At 33.7% G+C, this 20,092-nt stretch overlaps 1 protein-coding gene across 1 annotated transcript in view; it reads right to left on the bottom strand.

Annotated features, from left to right (window-relative positions):
- Nucleotides 1–10,780: 10,780 nt before the first annotated feature.
- Nucleotides 10,781–20,092, bottom strand: part of LOC143245820 (uncharacterized) — a 30,156-nt gene continuing 20,844 nt past the window's right edge. The window contains exons 6-10 of the mRNA XM_076492075.1: nt 19,159–19,215; nt 17,402–17,545; nt 14,486–14,564; nt 13,905–13,970; nt 10,781–11,661 (exon numbers count right to left, since the gene is read on the bottom strand). Coding sequence (XP_076348190.1) covers nt 11,605–11,661; nt 13,905–13,970; nt 14,486–14,564; nt 17,402–17,545; nt 19,159–19,215 — 403 coding nt within the window. The 3' untranslated portion in view covers nt 10,781–11,604. The remainder of the gene's footprint in view (nt 11,662–13,904; nt 13,971–14,485; nt 14,565–17,401; nt 17,546–19,158; nt 19,216–20,092) is intronic.

Below are 20,092 nucleotides of genomic sequence, written 5' to 3'. Positions count from 1 at the left end.
AGGTTCCAGTGGTACAGTAACAACATTTGTAATTTAGTATGTAGTTGGATGTCACTAATACTTTGTCACATTTGGGAATGTATGTGATGATCATGAAAAATAATCATGTACATGGATTGTGAAGATATGTTCACATGAAGGACTTTTCAAGATGGAGATAATCCTTAAACTTGAATTAAGAAACAAGGCAACACACATCAACATTTTCAACAACTTTCACTAACACTATATTATTGGTATACCTTCATTAACACTATATTAGTCCTGTATGACCAGATGAGTAGTCCCAATGTGAGGGTGACGGGTTCGAATCCCTGTCTCACCAAACATGCTTGTCCTTTCAGCCAAGTGACGGTCAATCCCAGTTTTCATGACTAAAAGACCAGGTGAAGAGTTGGCGCCCTTTCACTGCTAAATTAGGAACGGCTAGCGGAGATAACTCTCATGTGACTTTGAACAAAGTTCAAGCTACACCAAACCAATTAACACAATATCACTGGTATATTTTATTATGTAAGGGATATATTCGACTTTTATTTTGATATAGTTTCGTTGAAGTGGGTGTTTAATATAAGCTACTTTATTAATACCATTTTTACGATATTAACACCAATAACAGCTTCGCTTCAGTCACAGTGACACCCATGTTGATGTCTCAGAAGTCACAGTGACACTTGTAGAGGTAACTGAAAGCGGAGCTAGTTTTACTATCTGACATTTTGTGTGCAAATATGACGAGTTTCTGTAACGTTTATTACATACAGGAAAACTTTGTGTTTACAGTTTTGACTGATGATTTACATAAGGTAAAATGTTAGTAATTTGGAATGTCTATGACGAACTCCTATTTCAACCTTGAAACAATAACCACAGACTTAGCTGCCGTTCACAGAGACACAGTTATGGACATTCCAGACACAGAATACCTAGATGTTTTCAGTTACTTAGGGTTCATTGCCTCATATTGAAGGTATAAAAGGTTTAGATGTCTTGTAATAGGCTGGGTGTGCAGTATCAGACTCGTTCATTTTGGTAATGTAGTCGAAAGTAAAGAAGTGGTATAAAAATTGTTAAACTGGACCCAGATGTGTTCTATATAATCACCTGTACTTACTTAGCAGTATTTTATGTGTGGTGATGGGTGATATCTTTCTTTACCTAAAGAGAATCAGCTTGTTTGTCAGGTTGTTCGATAACGTTTACCACATTTTTTGTGTTAGACCTATATTGTTTGCTTTTGAAATTTCTCGCAAAGCTACACAAAGACTATCTGAGCTAGCCGTCCCTAATTGAGTAGTTTAAGAAACGAGGAAGGCAGCTGGTCATCATCACCTACCGCCAACTCTTGGGCTACTATTTTATCAACTAGTACTGGGATTGACTCATTTTATAACGCCACCTCGACTGAAAATGCGAGCATGCTTGTTGTGACAGGGATTCGAGCCGTTTTCTTCAGATTACAGGTCGAGTACCCTAACCACCTGGCTATACCGGGACGTTAGACCTGGAATCTAGATCTAATTGTTTATCTACACAACGCTTGTATTGTAACGATACGCTACATGTACATTTTTAATTTACAGACCATATACTAGTAATGTTTTTAATGTGTGATTTGATCCAAATATTCACATTTCGCGTAAAACAAGCACCACCTTCAGGCTGCTAAATATACTTACAGTTTCTGAGATAATATAATGCGTTGATGATATATGTGTAATTAATTTGTTAAAATGACTCAAAACTTACAAAAGTTCTATCTTCATATTGGTGAACTACTAATCCTGTTTGACAATAAAATAGTAAAAACATTAGGACGGTGATTAACTTACCAGAAGTTCACATATGAACAAAAGTTTATATATTAAGGGTGTATTTCACATGCTACCCTATATATGTAATCATCACTTATGGTTGGGATAGAGTATTGTTTTAGTTGGGCTTGGTTGGGTCTGTATCACAAAATGTCTGTTTTTGAAGCATTTGTGATTATTATATTAATATTCGTGATGTACTCCGATAAAACAGTGGTGCATATTCAGATGTACATCTCTAAAATCAGTGGTTCGATTCTCTCGGTAGACGCAGGAGAAAGCCCAATATTCATGATAATTTCATTCTCCGAAAGAAAACATTTTAATACGTTACGAATATGTTTGTAACTACGTCAGTCACAACCACTGTCCTACAGTCGTTTGTATGGGTTGTAGTTCAACTAGAGGGTCAGGACTTGACTGTAAGCAGCACGTGCATAACAGGAATATGATGGTGTTACTCACGTGCAGCAGCCACATTATTCTGCATGGAGACACCAACAAAGATAACCAAAGGTCAACTCTGTATTTTTTCAACCAACTAGTATTATTACACGATTCATTTCTAAGTATTTAACTGAAAATAGGGTTTCTGTTTTTTATTATTTTGTTATTAGGTCCAATATAGCGGAATAAACAAAGCCGACCAGGTGCATGAAGTCACGTGCATAACCTTTATAATGATCTCATACACGTTACTCTGACACCTACATATAGACTCAAGCCAGTCACAGTGACATCTATAACAGTTTCAGTAATGTTGACATTCATAACGGTCTCACACAAGCCACTGTCACCTATAAAAATAGTCAAATCAGTAACACTGAGGAATATAACAGTGTTAGTCACACTGACTCCTATAATCGTTTCTCAAATGTCATTCTGACACCTAAATCGTCTCACACCAGTTATACTGACATAAATAATGTAATCAACCCTAGTTGCACTGATGCTCATCGTAGTGTCACAACAGTCACATCGGCTCTAATTTAAACACTAAACAGCAGATGGAGCTGCTGTTATAGTTTTATTAATCTCGAAGTGGTTACGAAAAAAAAAAAAAAATTAAACACATGCTTATTGATTCCGAAACAATCCTTTACCAATGAATCATTTTTGAACATTTGTCTTTGTTTTGCTTTAAATCCATCAAACAAAGCAAAGTGTAACTAGAAACTTTCAAATTTTCTACCATGAATACATCATGGGTTATTAACAGGTGGTTTGTTCACTGATTTTCTTCCACAGATGTCTCCTTTAGTCGTCCCTAATTCTTGAAGCGACAGACTAAAGTGGGATTGGCTGTCACATTTTTAACGTCTTCAAAGTAGAAATGGTAAACATGTTTCAAAATGGGTTTCGATCCAATGATTTTTAGATTACGAAACAAGCATGTTAATCATGTCAGGCATCGCTAACAACCAAACATTTCCAGTACAAAACATGGAGTTCGAATACAAGAAATCCGTTCAGCTGAGCATTTTATGTCTTGAAATTTGATTGATAAATAAAGGAAGACAAACAGAGACTAGTATAAATACATTAGATATTACACTTTATTACAATCAAACCATACAATTAGACTGATTAGTCAGAGAAACAAGTACAATGTAACGTATTTCGATTAATTTATCACTATGTTCAAATGTTTAGAAACGTATTATTATTTATTAGCCAGATCTAAAACTTCTGAAAAGAAATATGGTAAACAATCATCTCAACTGGTATATAAAACAATCTGGTATATAAATCTGTCGGTTTATAAGCAAATAAACATGTTTACAGTTCTTCCTCTTTGTTATAAAATTATCAAATCACTTTATCTAGTTAACAGCGATGACCAACTCAGAGTTAACTGTACGTCTTGGATTCTCGCGTCTTTTATCAGTCTTTAACGAATCATATTATGGAAAAAGACTTAATGTTAGTTTGTGTCATCTGTCTTTCTTTAACATGTCTAAGGCATCTAGAAGGAAGTGTATACATGTCAGTCTCATGTTAATTGTTTATTAATGTGAATGTTTTCACTCACCATATCAAGTTGTGTTTATTAATAAATATAATCAAACATCAAGCACGTCCTATATATTCCTGTTCTCAGTTATACAACCCCCTTCGAACATATGGTCAGCTCTTGGTCAGTTACCTCTTTCTTTCTTTGTCAATCTAACGATGACCGAAGAAGGTCGAAAAGTTGTTCGCTCCTATACATAAATATTTTCTCAATACAAACCAGCTGTTTTTACATATATAATTTACTTCATGTATTGTTTGGTTTCCATTGTGTTGAATGGTAAAAAATACACATACAACAATATTAGGGGCAGGTAACTATCACAGTGAATCAGTCAATAAAATACATTGTTTGTATAACGTTATTCTTACTGACTAATCATAAAAATCACAGACAGTTAAGAACCGTGATAGGTTTAGCAATTAATTTTATGTTATTGCAGGATATTTCAACTTGTATCATCTTTATGGGAACAGATACTCTGTTACCTTGGAATTAAAATAATTTACTGGTTGTTGTTGTTTTGGAATTTCGCACAAAGCTACTCGAGGGCTATCTGTGCTAGCCGTCCCTAATTTTGCAGTGTAAGACTAGAGGGAAGGCAGCTAGTCATCACCACCCACCGCCAACTCTTGGGCTCTTTTACCAACGAATAGTGGGATTGACCGTCACATTATACACCCCCACGGCTGGGAGGGCGAGCATGTTTAGCGCGACGTGGGCGCGAACCCGCGACCCTCGGATTACGAGTCGCACGCCTTACGCGCTTGGCCATGCCAGGCCATATAATTTACTGGAATTAAAATATTTATAAAAATATAAGGTTTTATATAGAAAGTTTAATAGTTTATACATTTTGTTTTAAAAATGGTAGACATTTATAATAGTTTTGTAAAATGTTAACTTTTGTGAAACTAAAATAGTGTTTTTTGGAACTGATATACAAATATATAATAAACACAAACACTTGTTAGCATGCTGTTTGACAACCTTTATCTTTAGACATCAATGTTTATATAGTTGTGGACACAGTAACAATAGAACAGAATTTTACATGAAAAATAAAAATAGCAAGTTAAAATAATGAATATTAAGTTCTCTAAAACTTATTTCAGTTTAACAAAACTGGGAAATCAGTTCATATAATTTCTTGTATCTTGAGGCTGGTTATTTCCATTAGTATATTAACATTTAGATACTTTTCATGTTATGGTAATTATAAGAATGCATAATTGTAAACAAACGAGAATATATGATATGTTAGTCACATTACATATGTCATCTCAGGCGTTAAAGAGGCCTCTCGCCAAACACTAGCAATATAGTTAATACGTTAAAAGGTATCTGATGTATTAACCAGTCAGTGAGACCCCAGCAGTAGAGCGGTATGTCTGTTTCGATATATTTCATTGTTATTGTTTGTTTTGAATTTCGCGCAAAGCTACACGAGGGCTATCTACGCTAGTTATCCCTAATTTAGCAGTGTAAAACTAGAGGGAAGGCAGGTAATCATCACCACCCACCGCCGACTATTGGCTACTCTTTTACCAAGAAATAGTGGGAATGACCATCACATTGTAACTCTCCCACAGCTGAAAGGTCAACCATGTTTGGTTCGACGGAGACTCGAACCCGCATCCCTCAGATTACGAGTCGACCGCCCTTGCCACTTGGCCATGTTCACGTTTCAAAAGAACATTCTTACAGGCCTTTCCTCTGATTTCTTGACTTCTTCCCATGAAGTAAACTGCATTTCCGTTGGGTTTTTCAGTCATTTGTGAAAGGATGAACAAAAACGATCTAGTTTCGGTTTCCTTGGTTACATTTACAAAAAGTGTATATATACATATGTTTATCTTTAAAATTAATATATCAAATAAAATTTGATATTATGTGTATTGATTTATTTAGTACTTCTCTTCATATATAATATAGGGGCTGGCTACTTAAAAACACCGTTTTTTTTGTTTGGAATTAAACACAAAATTACATGGGCACCACGGGTATCGAAACTCGGTTTCTAGCGTTATAAATTCGTAGATGTACCACTGTGCCATTAGAGGTGACCGAGTATATAATATCGAAAGCATTTCAGTATCTATATTTTACATATAAATATATTTATCTGTTATGGGCAGATAATTCTTCTTTCACCTTATATTTAACATTTTTAAATGGGTCGTTTTGTACTGCTTTTATTTTTACATATTTTTATACAGGTATAGCCTTGGTAATAAACAACAAAGGGTTTAAAGTGTTGTTTGAACTGAACTGAATATTTACAATTTAAGGTGTTTTTCGTCGTCACATTCTATACGGTTTTGTTGTGATCCATTTTATGAAATACTACTGTGGTTCATGATAAAATTTGGTTATTATGATTGTGCTGGCTCTCTTTATTTACACTGGTTTTTATTTCTCACTTAGTCCAATAATACAAAATTAAAAATATCCCATTATTCACTATATCTTTATTGCTACTCAAATCAGAAATCAGTGCAATATAAAAATACAATATTACAAACATTGCTTTACGTGTATCATTTCTGTAGCTGACCAACTGTAGTACAATTAGAAGTAATGCATTGCCGTCTTTGCTTTCCCTCCGTAGCTTCCTGGTTTATCAACACATACTTGATTATTCTATTATTCTCTGTGAAGAACACACTATATGTATTATTTTTACACTGTTCTGTCTGAAGAAGTACAGAATTTTATTAAAGTTTCATTTTTCAAATGAATTTAAGATTGTATATGTTTTAGTATGTGTGTTACTAAAATAAAGTCTTGTCCTCTCATTGGAATAAAGCTTCTTGGTGTGGTAATTTTATTTTATGTGATATTAGCTGTCGTACATCATGTAGGTGCTCTACAAACTTCACCCCTACATCATTTACTAGTAAGGCTGGTATCGAACCCTGGATACCCTCTACAATGGTCAAGTGGTTTACTGACTGAGATAACGTACTGGATATTCGATAACTAAGTACAAAGTCATTGGACAGCTTTCTCCTCAATGTTATGTATCTATAAATTGTGTTTTAGTTGTCTTCTACTCGCTATGGTACATCAACCTATATAAATACAGGATTTTAAAATATTTAGTGTTTCCGCTATTAATTTATCTTTCTTAATTACTCAGTAGATAAATCGTTTAAAACACTAAAAATAAATATCGAGTCCAATCTATCGGTTAGTTCGTCAACTGTATTTGATAAATATCAGTTTTGGAAGATTATTCCCCATCAGTTACCTTGAAAATACATCAGCGGTATATCTTTAATACCTTTGAAAACTGTACTTATATTCAACATCAATGGTTTTAAGCTTTTGATTAACATTAATTTATCTTTATTAACCATTTTATGACAACTAATTCTGATGTTCTATCGACGTGGTTCGGTTTGAATTTTACACAAAGCTAAAGGTGGGCTATCTGCGCTACCCGTTCCTAATTTTGCAGTGTAAGACTAGAAGTAAGGCAGTTAGTATCTGTGTGCTCCATTCACCCACTACATTCTCACTTAAAAATAAATAAGTCGTGTAACAACACGTACTGTCAGTCGAAGTTCCAACACCTAAGCTAAACCAACCCCTCGGCCTGCCTCCTCAGCGTTACGTGATTGGTGAAGTCTTGGAGGATACTTTTGGAGTACGTAACAACAGGTTGGTTAAAGTAAAGAAAGAAGTTGAGGTAGAGAAGTTAGTTTAAGGTTCTATAAGTAGTGTAAGTAGAAAATAATATTAAGTAACTGTGGCTACTGCTGGCATAGACACCACTACTACCAGAATGGCTGATGATATGTGGAAGCTGTGTCAGATACACCCACTCAAGTAGGTTTGTAAGACACTACACATTACTACAACCAGGAGGGCTGATGATATGTGAAAGCTGTGTCAGATACACCCACTCAGGTAGGTTCGTAAGGCACTAGACACTACTACTACCAGGAGGGCTGATGATAATGTGAAGCTGTGCCAGATACACCCACTCTGGTAGGTTCGTAAGGCACTAGACACCACAACTACCAGAAAAGCTGATGGTATGTGGAAGCTGTGTCAGATACACCCACTCAGGTAGGTTCGTAAGGCACTAGACACTACTACTACCAGAAGGGCTGACGATATGTGGAAGCTGTGCCAGATCCACTCTGTAAAGTAGGTTCGCAAGGCACTAGACACTACTACTACCAGGAGGGCTGATGATAATGTGAAGCTGTGACAGATACACCCACTCAGGCTGATGATAATGCTGTGCCAGATACACCCACTCAAGGCAGGCACTAGACACTACTACTACCAGAACGGCTGACGATATGTGGAAGCTGTGCCAGATCCACTCACTAAAGTAGGTTCGCAAGGCACTAGACACCACTACTACCAGAAGGGCTGATGATATGTGAAAGCTGTGTCAGATACACCCACTCAGGTAGGTTCGTAAGGCACTAGACACTACTACTACCAGGAGGGCTGATGATAATGTGAAGCTGTGCCAGATACACCCACTCTGGTAGGTTCGTAAGGCACTAGACACTACTACTACCAGGAGGGCTGATGATAATGTGAAGCTGTGCCAGATACACCCACTCAGGTAGGTTCGTAAGGCACTAGACACTACTACTACCAGAAGGGCTGATGATATGTGGAAGCTGTGCCAGATCCACTCACTAAAGTAGGTTCGCAAGGCACTAGACACCACTACTAACAAAAGGGCTGACGATATGTGGAAGCTGTGCCAGATCCACTCACTAAAGTAGGTTCGCAAGGCACTAGACACCACTACTACCACAAGGTATGCTGATAATGTGGAAGCTGTGCTAGATCCACCAACTCAAGTAGGTTCGTGAGGCACTACACACTTAACGGCACGATACCTTTTTTTCACTGTAAGCTCAACGAGGATGTCGAAAGTTTTGTAGATGCATTAAATGAAGCTGTTAGAATATCTGGTTGGACTGATGCACAGAAATCAGACATTTTGAGACTAAGAACAGCAGGAAAAGCAAAACGTTTCATTGAGGCATTGCGTAAAACTGTAGTTTTTCAGTTTTTAATACGTATGTTAACAGAGGAATATGGTAAACGAGAAACGCCAAGCACAATCATGGCGTAATTACGAAATATGAATTAAAAAAAAGGCGAGTCTGTTCGAGTGTTTGGACATAAGCTACAAGAGCAAGGTAATAGATTACATAGAACTTAAATTATATGATGATCGAATAGATACATGAGAAAAGCTTTCACCAAGAGTAATGGTGATGTTCTTGTGATCAGCAACTTCCTGGCCATCAGAGAGCATTATTGAAAGAGGGCAGATGTATACTGTCCACTGACCTTTCGAATCTTGTCTCATATAATTTTGGAACTGGTGGTAGAAGACATGCTAGAGATGTATTTAATACAAAATTCTTTCTAGATTTGACGTCTGACTTGTTGTCAAGCGTGTGCACAGGCCTGCTGAAGTGCAATGTGGTTTAAAAGTGTGGGACACCTGTGAAAGGTCTCCTGAACCTGTTTTTGAGCTTTCCTTGCCATGTGGCAGGCAGGATTCTGCCATGGACAACGATACTGTGGGAAATGTGTCCAGATTTTAGGAATACACTGAGCAGCTGCCTGGACAATATAGTAAGTGACTGTTATGAAAGAGGGATAGTTGGTCTTGTTCACTTTCCACTGAGGCATGGGATGGGTGGAATTGACTACAGCCAGTCTCTCTCAAAATGATCTCTGCCCCATGGGTTACTATCAACCTTCCAGGAAAAGTGAAGAGGAGCAGAATGAAAGATCAATAGCAGTAAAAGACTGACTAGGTACATGAAAATAAGTATAAAAACCAGTATTGAAGAGAGATAGGTTGTCATCCAAGAGCATATGTTCTGTGGAACAACTCCTCCCTATTAATATCAGCCACATCCCAGAAGGAATTATATGTCCATTAAAATCCACCAGGATTAAACAGGGAGATGGTAACTGCACAATGAGGGCATCAAGGTCTTACTGATCATAAGTCTCTTTAGGAGTGACATGGACAGGGATGGAAACAGATGTAGATTTGTAACTCTTTTAATCATGTAGGGCAAAAGATTCTTCAGATGTTTGATAAATGACTCTGCTGGAGAGGTTTGTCTGTACTTCCACTATAACTAGAAATCAAGGTACTTAATCCACTATGATGTTGACTGTACAGCAGAGTCATCCATGTGTGGTTGTTTTTCAATTTTTTCATTTGCATTTATTTTTTCAAAAATGGAGAAATCCATAATAGAGATTCTAAATTTCAGTGCTCACTGGCCCTACCCTCCATGGAGCCCTATGAGGGGATGCAATACAATGTCAAGCAAGGACACTGCAGCAATGCCAGGGTTTTGTGAGCAATATACCCAAACACCAGTTGAGAACATCCAACACTGGTACTCAATCAACCCAAGCCCAAGTTGACCAGCCAAATTACCCTGGGGGCCACCTCAAAGCCACCCATCTAAAAAATTTCAAAGTTAAGTGGTGTGTTGGAGTTGGACCCCTTAACCACCAGGATCTCCTTTCCTTCACAGGTCACCACACATGGCAAACAGGTGGGTGTATGTTTAGATCCTAGAGGAAAGTACAGAACCTACTCTGGGAGGTCACACGAATCCACCTTGAGGGTAATGAATGTTTGATGAGCCATTTGTGAATATTCGTAATAATAAGTGTCTGATGATAGAAAAAAGTGGTTAAATATTTCATTTTGCATCCTATTGTTTCTTTGCATATTACTGTAATAAATTTAATATATAAATTAATGAATAATTCATTTTAATAATGACTTGCACTTCTAATTACTCTGAAAAACTTCAATATATATATATATGCACCCATAACTAGGTTCTTTTATGTGGAAAAATAGTTCCACTAGTCATATTTTTATCTGCGACATGTTGCATAGCAATGGAAGACATTCTATTACTTTAAAAACTGGTTAAATTATGTTTATTAAACCACTAATTCCTAACATACATAATGTAAAACATCATAGAAAACTTTTCATTTGAAGAAAATCAAGATAAAACAAACACATTAATCACACTTTTTAAAATAAGCACCAAGAAAATGAAAACACATTACTCTTTATAAATAATTTAGTTTGATAACACCAAGGAAATTATAAATAATTATAATACATAACAAAATTTACATAAATATCCTCTGATATAAGATAACTAGACAAATATTTTTAACAAATCTCACCTTGAGTCACAATCACATCAAGATTTGTGAACTCTTAACAAAAGAAAATAAACTTTTATCAATAGCTTTGTAACACAATTAACTTTCAACAACAAATACAAAATTAATTAGAAACAAAATAGAAAAAAAAAAACATGCCACTGGCTTTTTGTATCAACTCAAGCATTACATATACCTTCAAATGTATTTCAGTAAATTTCTTTACAGCAAATGAAAAAAAGTTTATTAAGGTCAAAAGCAATAATGCTAATGCCAGATAACAACTAAGTAAATTAAACCACTTTAAAATTTAAAGTTCCAAACTGTTTATCAACAAAAGTTGAAAGTTATAAAAGTCAGAAAATGTTTCATGTTTACCACAAGAACAATAAAGTTACCAGGTGAAACTGGATCAAACTTAGAACTGGTTATATTTTACTGTAGTATCAGATAAAACAACAACCTGCTTTAACTTACTACAGTATTAGCTATATGGTTAAAGTAGAAAACAGCCTAATTAATATAACAAAACATAGCACAAAATAACAAGTTATTATCTTTAAATGTTTTTCAAATAAACAAGTTAAAGGCTGAAAGATGATGAAGTTGTTTCAACATGCTCTTCTCCTGAAACAAGAAAAGTAAGCTTTAATAACAAACAATATTCATTCTTTCAAAACAAGCTTGTTAAGACACTTCTACTATTCACTGTGTTTCTATTTATAGTTTACATTTATGTTATAGCTTAGTTACTTATTAACTAGTGTTCCAAAAATCAAGTAGTTTTAAAACTTCCTTTATAACAATTCTCATTTTAAGCTATTTTTAAAACACAAATTACAATTTGAAATGACTAACAATGGCTCAAACACACCAAAAATGATTACAGGGAGACGTCCCAGCAAGAAGAGTGTATAGCAGCTTTAACTGTATCTTGTTGTTTGATGCTGCAAGACCTTAATTTTGATTATTACAGCAACTGGTTACAACACATTTACTATTATGTAATGTTACTACTAACTGTCATGCTCTGCCAGAAATACGCTGAATTGTTGGTGAAACCATACAGAATCTTCTTTGCAGAAGGCATTCAGAAGTTATAAGTAAAATATATTATCTAATTAACTGCTACACAGGAACTACCAGTGTGTGTTCTAGACTAGTCTAAACAAATTTACATAATATTCTGCACAGTAAATATTAGTTTATCTAAATATTTAATGAAAAAGTTAAACACTGGTAAAAAAATTATAGTTCAACATGAACAACAAGTAAGCAATTATATTTAAACAAAAAAGTACAAATTGTACCTGAAATTAAAAAACATTACTATGATACTGTTCTTTAAAATTTATATGATCCAAGTTCAAGAGATGAAATTATATCATAGATGCCTTCAAAGAAAATTCCAGAGTGTTGAACTTCACAAGAAATCCTTACATGTGAATTATATGCGAGACTACAAAGGGATTTAGGAAACACTTTTATATTACGTAACAATGCTAAAAGCGGAGAAACACAGTTTATTAAAATACAAGCACAATATAATTATACTTTATTGTGACTGAAAAAGGGTCACTATTATGTCATCACATATAATGATATAAACAGAGACAACTACTTAGCTTACCTGGTAATGAGATTTTACAACTTGATAAAAAGTGAACAGAAGAACTAAATTTAGAAATATACAGTTCTTATAAGTTCTAAAATGGAATATTTAAAACAGAAGATTTCTGGTTTTGGTTAATAACACTTTTAACATTAATATCATATTTATTCTAGTTGTTTAAAAAAACAATCATATCACTCTAGCATACAAAAAAAAAGTTCTATGGCTCAAATGAAAAGATTGACCAATATCAACATACAGTTGGGTACTTGTTGACTTCAGATATGTGGTCAGAAACAGTGCCTCTGCTTTTTAACATTTTTATTGAAATTATTATTATGTACCAAAAATAAGATGTTCCTTTCCTATTATTTTATGAGCTTCTACAAATGACAATGTTAAGTAATAGCATTTAATAAAAAAATGTTAATAAGCAGATAATATTTATTTATATTAGAGACTAGATATCTTCATGTGTTACAATCAGACAAACGTTCAATATTCATAAAAAATACATAAAACTAAGTTATTAATAACATTACCACTGCTAGATAAAAAAACAAAAACAGCATATTTCTTATTTTATCCTTCTATAAGTATGTAGACTGATAAAAGTAATTCTGTAACTGCTCTACATTCTAATTTGTGTTTAACAATTTAAATGACAGCACTGAGTTTTACTATTCTTTATTAGTATTTCTGGTTTTCAATCAATTACAAACTGCCATAATTTCAACTTGCCAATAAACACTGTTAAATATTAAATCTAAATAAAAGTAAGACTGCATAATTACTAACACTATGACAGTGGTCATGTTAATTATCTGGATCTCTGAAAATTCAGTTTTAAAAAGTTGGATGGCTGCTATCTACACTGTAATGTTGCTATTGAAGAATAACTGTTAGGCAGGTACACAAAAAATGATTCATACACCAGATACACTTTGAAAAACATTCCAGCAGACAAATTACTTGTTGTTATAAATGATTAAAGATACGAGTTTTTAAATTTTATTAATGAGTTCAATTAATGACAAAGACATTAAAATGTTTCCAGGCAACCAGAACATTACTCTCAAACATGTTATCACAAATGAACAAAAAAACAGAGTCCATAATGTAGTGCAGATATAGAAAGGTACTTTGAATCGTAATTCTGTTTGTTCAATATCAAGTATCTGTTAGAGACTAGAACAAAGTATTATTTTACAGGAAATATTTTAATGAAACGTTAATTATGTAAAGAACTCACACTCACCATCTCTTTAAAAGATTCCTCTATTACTTGTTGGAGTTGTTGTTGATATTTTATGGTAGCTTTTTTCTACAACGAGATAATGAAAAAAGTAGTTATCAAACGTAATTAGAACTTATACCAGATATACTTTCATAGTGCTTACAGAATTCTCTTTGTGTGTTTCTTTCACAGCAAAACCACATTGGCCTATCTGCTGTGTTGACCATGGAGATTTGAGCCCCACTTTTTTTAACATTGCAAGTCCAAAAACTTACAGCTGTCCCACCTGCAGATCAGAATCAACTTCATGAAAGAAATATGATGACACACTAGAATATTTAAAAACATTACTCTGTCTTCTGTAATGATGAGAAAACCCACTTGTAGAGTACATATATATTACTCTGTCTTATTCACAATAATTTTTATGTACAGTCAGTGTATTTGTTAATTAAAAATAAAAAAACAATGTCTACATTTCACTGTTACACTGTTTTCATACTTTACCCTTGTACACAAAAAAATGTTTAGAATAAAACTATTAGCTTGATTAAAAAAGTCTAATATTTAACCTGTTCTGAGAAGATTAAAAAATATTCTACCTGAATTTCTTGAAGTTTCTTTTCTAGCTTGTTTTCTGCTAGTCTGAGTAAATGCACTGTCTCTTCCAACTTAACCAGTCTAAGATAAACAAAACAAACCAAAAAATACCGAAACATTACTCACAAAAAATGGATAAAAAAAAGTCAAACATCACCATATCTGTACCTGGAAAATAATTCTGAATTTATCAGAAATAAAACTATTCAAATAAAAGCAAAATCAATATTACCACCTAGTCAATTTACAGCACAAAATATAACTTGTTGTAAAGAACACACCCACATACACACAATAATTGATTGGAATCACACATCAGAGAAATAAGTAAAAACTGTTACCGACAGTGAAAAATTACAAAAATCCTACAAGTTTAATCATAAAATATTCAGGTGTTCTTCTAGTAAATGTTAATCAGACTTTTTCAAAATTAGAAATTAAAATCGTTAAATTACTTTCAGAAACAAATATCTAGCTTCACCTATATTTTCTTTTATTTTTAAAACTATGTTTAAAATAAAAGTAACAGTTTTTAGTCCAAGTATTTTAAAGAAGTTATATTTAAAAAAAAATGAAACAGAAGAGAATACTAAACATTTCCTTAAAGCTATATTAACTAACACAGCACTAGCAGGTAATTTAAGAGACTCTCGAGCTGCAGATCGTTTAGGTCCCACAGACAGATCCAGAAACAAAGACCATCTGGGGTATTTGTGAATCAACAAAATTATGAAAAAGATTTAATGTCTTGGAGATAATCCATTTTTTCTCGCAAATTATATTGTTATGGTGTAGAAAAAAATAAGTGTTGGGACTTCTATACATACTGAAGGAAAAATTTTTCTTCTTTCTGTAATACCAAAGAATTTCACATTCGTTTAGGTTATGTTGGTATTTTCATATATATGTTAAGAAACGGAATAAATACATTTTGAATTAAGGATATTCTAAATTATGTAGTAGTTGTTTTTTTAAGCATGCACAATCTCTTTGAGCAGCTGGCTCCCTCTGTACTAATTTATGTGAACCTTAGTTTCAAGATTACACCCACAACAAAGAAGAAAACACCATAAGTGTGGAGAAAGGTTGCGAGATATCTATGAGACACCTATTTTCAGTGTGAGAAAATGGTAACTAGAAGTACAATATATACCTCTCTCACACAGTAGTTAAATTCCACATTGAATTTGTGAAAGGACCACTGTACAAAAAGAGAATCATACAGGTGTACTCTGTAACTGAATGGAAGCACACATGTGGGGTACCACACCACTTTTGGAACAAGTATACTATTTGTCTTTAAAGAAGTGGAGTGCCATGAAATGAGGGGCAACGTGGCCTGAAGCTAGTAAAAAAAAAGACCTCAGAAAACAATGTATTGAGTGGAGATAATCAACAAGTATCACTTAATCCTCAACCAAACAAACATGACAAGAAACAAACTGATGATAAGAGTCATAATTAATATAAAAACAAAATGGATGAAGAGGGTAACTCCAAACCATAATGGAGTACAAACAAGACAAGAAACAAACTGATCCCAGAATGATAAGAGTCATAATTAATTAAAAAACAAAATGGATGAAGAGGGATAACTCCAAACCATAATGGAGTACAAACATGACAAGAAACAAACTGATTCCAAAATGATAAGAGTCATAATTAATATAAAAACATAATGGATGAAGAGGGATAACTCCAAACCATAATGGAGTACAAACATGACAAGAAACAAACTGATCCCAGAATGATAAGAGTCATAATTAATAAAAAAACAAAATGGATGAAGAGGGATAACTCCAAACCATAATGGAGTACAAACATGACAAGAAACAAACTGATCCCAGAATAATAAGAGTCATAATTAATATAAAAACAAAACGGATGAAGAGGGATAACTCCAAACCATAATGGAGTACAAACATGACAAGAAACAAACTGATTCCAAAATGATAAGAGTCATAATTAATATAAAAAGAAAATGGATGAAGAGGGATAACTCCAAACCATAATGGAGTACAAACATGACAAGAAACAAACTGATCCCAGAATAATAAGAGTCATAATTAATATAAAAACAAAACGGATGAAGAGGGATAACTCCAAACCATAATGGAGTACAAACATGACAAGAAACAAACTGATTCCAAAATGATAAGAGTCATAATTAATATAAAGAGGGTAACTCCAAACCATAATGGAGTACAAACATGACAAGAAACAAACTGATCCCAAAATGGATGAAGAGGGATAACTCCAAACCATAATGGAGTACAAACATGACAAGAAACAAACTGATTCCAGAATGATAAGAGTCATAATTAATATAAAAACAAAATGGATGAAGAGGGTAACTCCAAACAATAATGGAGAATTCAGGAAATGATTGGCCAGTTCAACTTTGTGAAATTATGAAAAATGAGAAATTAAATAAAGTATAGTGTGAAAACTGAATTATAATCTAATGTTTGATTCCAAACATAATGACAAATTCATCAGTAGTTCAATAAAATTTTGAATTGAGTCAACGAACATGATGACACAGGCTTTCACCTCTGACCTGTATGGAAAGGATTAAATATTCATTACACATAAATAAACATTTACCACAATTAAATAGTAACAGTATGTAAGCAGAAAATAATTTACTATTCTGAAGTATACAATGAAATTTATGCAATACCTGCAACATGAAATTTCAACCAATTTATGAAACTGAAAGTGTTCAGCTATTACACATCTATTAAAATAAATAATTTTTTGGTTTTAATACTTTTTCTTCATATAAAAAAGAATACAAAAGGCATAGCGGAAAGTTTTTGATTTTTCTTTATGAATCATTCAAGACAAAATTGAATTATATAACCTAAGCTCACAAGCAACTTGAATTAAAACATTATGTATATCAACAAACATACTTGTGGACAACTTTCAGCATGTGATCCTTAGACTCTTTTAAATATGTCAGCAAGTCACTGTCAACTTGAAAGGTTGTGTGGCTTTCACCTGTTATTGATGCTATGGCATCAGACACTTGTTTCCTATATTCTACCAGCTGATTACTGGAATCAAAATAGTTAGAAACAGGTTAAAAAGAAAGTTTTGACTTTAACAAGTCAAAGTAAATTAATTAATTAACCTTCAATCTTTTTTCATATATACATTTCATACCAAATATCAAATTTACAGTTGTAAACTGTTATCATTGTATAGACATACCAATGGAAAGTTTTATTTGTATTTGTTACACAATGTATTATAATCTACAAAACTGGCATTCTTAGCAAAACAAAAAATTAAAGAACAGAAAATTTTCACCGCATCTTTTATGTCTGATATCAGAATAAGCATTTATATTCTGTTAATTCAATTACTGTCCTAAAAATAATTATTTTTGTTCAGAAGTATTAAAAAAATTTACTTAAGAGTCAAGGAAACAAGAAATTACAGTATTTAATATCATAAGCTCATAAAATGAAGTACAAAAAGAATCTGACAAATTAACCTTTTCACAACAGGTCATGGGTAAAAGGACATGTCATCAAACAAGAATTGTTTGTTTGCCTGTTTTTGAATTTTGTGCAAAGCGACATGAAGGCTATCTGTGTGGTATGTTGAAATTAGATGTTTGTGATGTCAAAATCCCAAGTCTATACTTTTGCACAAGTTACCAACATTAAGAATCTGGAATATAAAATAAGGATCTCGATCTTTTATTTTAGTGAGATATGGCTTATGTACTAAATCAAACACACCTCTTTCCATGGTACTAAATCAAACACACCTCTTTCCATGGTACTCAAACAATCAAACACACCTCTTTCCATGGTACTGAATCAAACACACCTCTTTCCATGGTACTGGTACTGAATCAAACACACATCTTTCCATGGTACTGAATCAAACAAACCTCTTTCCATGGTACTAAATCAAACAAACCTCTTTCCATGGGTACATGAATCAAACAACACCTCTTTCCATGGTACAAACAAATCAAACAAACACCTCTTTCCATGGTACTAAATCAAACAAACCTCTTTCCATGGTACCAAATCAAACACACCTCTTTCCATGGTACCAAATCAAACAAACACACCTCTTTCCATGGTAACCTCTTTCCCAAACACACCCTCTTTCAAATCAAACACCTCTTTCCATGGTACTAAATCAAACACACTCAAATCAAACACACCTCTTTCCATCTAAATCAAACACACCTCTTTCCATGGGTACATGGTACTAAATCAAACACACCTCTTTCCATGGTACTAAATCAAACAAACCTCTTTCCATGGTAAATCAAACACCTCTTTCCATGGTACTAAATCAAACACACCTCTTTCCATGGTACTAAATCAAACACACCTCTTTCCATGGTACTAAATCAAAACACCTCTTTCCACCTCTTTCCATGGTACTAAATCAAACAAACCTCTTTCCATGGTACTAAATCAAACACACCTCTTTCCATGGTACTAAATCAAACACACCTCTTTCCATGGTACTGAATCAAACACACCTCTTTCCATGGTACTAAATCAAACAAACCTCTTTCCATGGTACTAAATCAAACACACCTCTTTCCATGGTACTAAATCAAACAAACCTCTTTCCATGGTACTAAATCAAACACACCTCTTTCCATTTCTGGTCACAGCTCCTTATGTATACTTACAAGTTAAAATGTCTCCAGAGTGATTTTAGTCTTCGAAAAAAACCACATTCTTTTAATCTAAAATTCAAATAAGATAGGTTGTGTCTTTAGACTGCTTGAAGTTTCATATTTTTTAAAATCTAACTACATCTTAGTTACTAAGTGGAATTCTACAGTAACAGTATAGGTATTTATGATTTTTTGGTTATTCAACTGTATATATAAAAACCTAAAAACATTTTGGCTAATGTCCTCCACATGCAAAACTTTAAAAACCTTTGCAACTGATGTCACTATGTGTAGTGTGGTTGGATAGGTTCAGACCATAATTTATGCAGTTACCTCAACTCTGTTAAAGAGGCATATACTGTATCACAAATAGCATGTGATGTATATAAAAGGTGACCTGTGCTACACTTACAGTGTCACTAATGTCCCAATGATCATTGTATTGTTTGTAGTGTCCAAACAATCAAGTCAAACTTGTGAGGGTTTCTCCATGACCTACCATCCCAGTCTTAAAAGATCTTTTACTCGAGACAGTGTGATTGGTGACCACAGAACTCTACTGTTAAAAGTCATCAAGCACAAACAAGAGAAGAGGGTAGAACACGTATCTGCTGCTGACTTTTCCCATAATGGTCTATGAAAAAGGTACATTCTGGATTGACAAAGAGAGAAAATACATATTTTTGTAATAAACAAAAACAAGCCAAAAAAATATTAAAATTGCTACAGAAATGAAAAGATCCCCAAGGTGCAGGCTATAACATGGGAAAAAAAATGTGCCCTAGGTTTTGGAGGTGACTGTGAAAGTACAGCACACGGTGCAGTGGCAATACACCATCTATCAGTCTTAACTTCTGTTCACCAGTCTCACAAGAAGAAATGTATATAAATGAATACTAATAATAAAATAGAAATTATGAGAGTGCCAAGTCTATGGGTGCCAAAA

This window comes from Tachypleus tridentatus, chromosome 3, assembly GCF_004210375.1.
Source record: "Tachypleus tridentatus isolate NWPU-2018 chromosome 3, ASM421037v1, whole genome shotgun sequence".
Lineage (NCBI taxonomy): Eukaryota > Metazoa > Arthropoda > Merostomata > Xiphosura > Limulidae > Tachypleus > Tachypleus tridentatus.
This window is presented reverse-complemented; position numbering and strand designations above follow the sequence as displayed.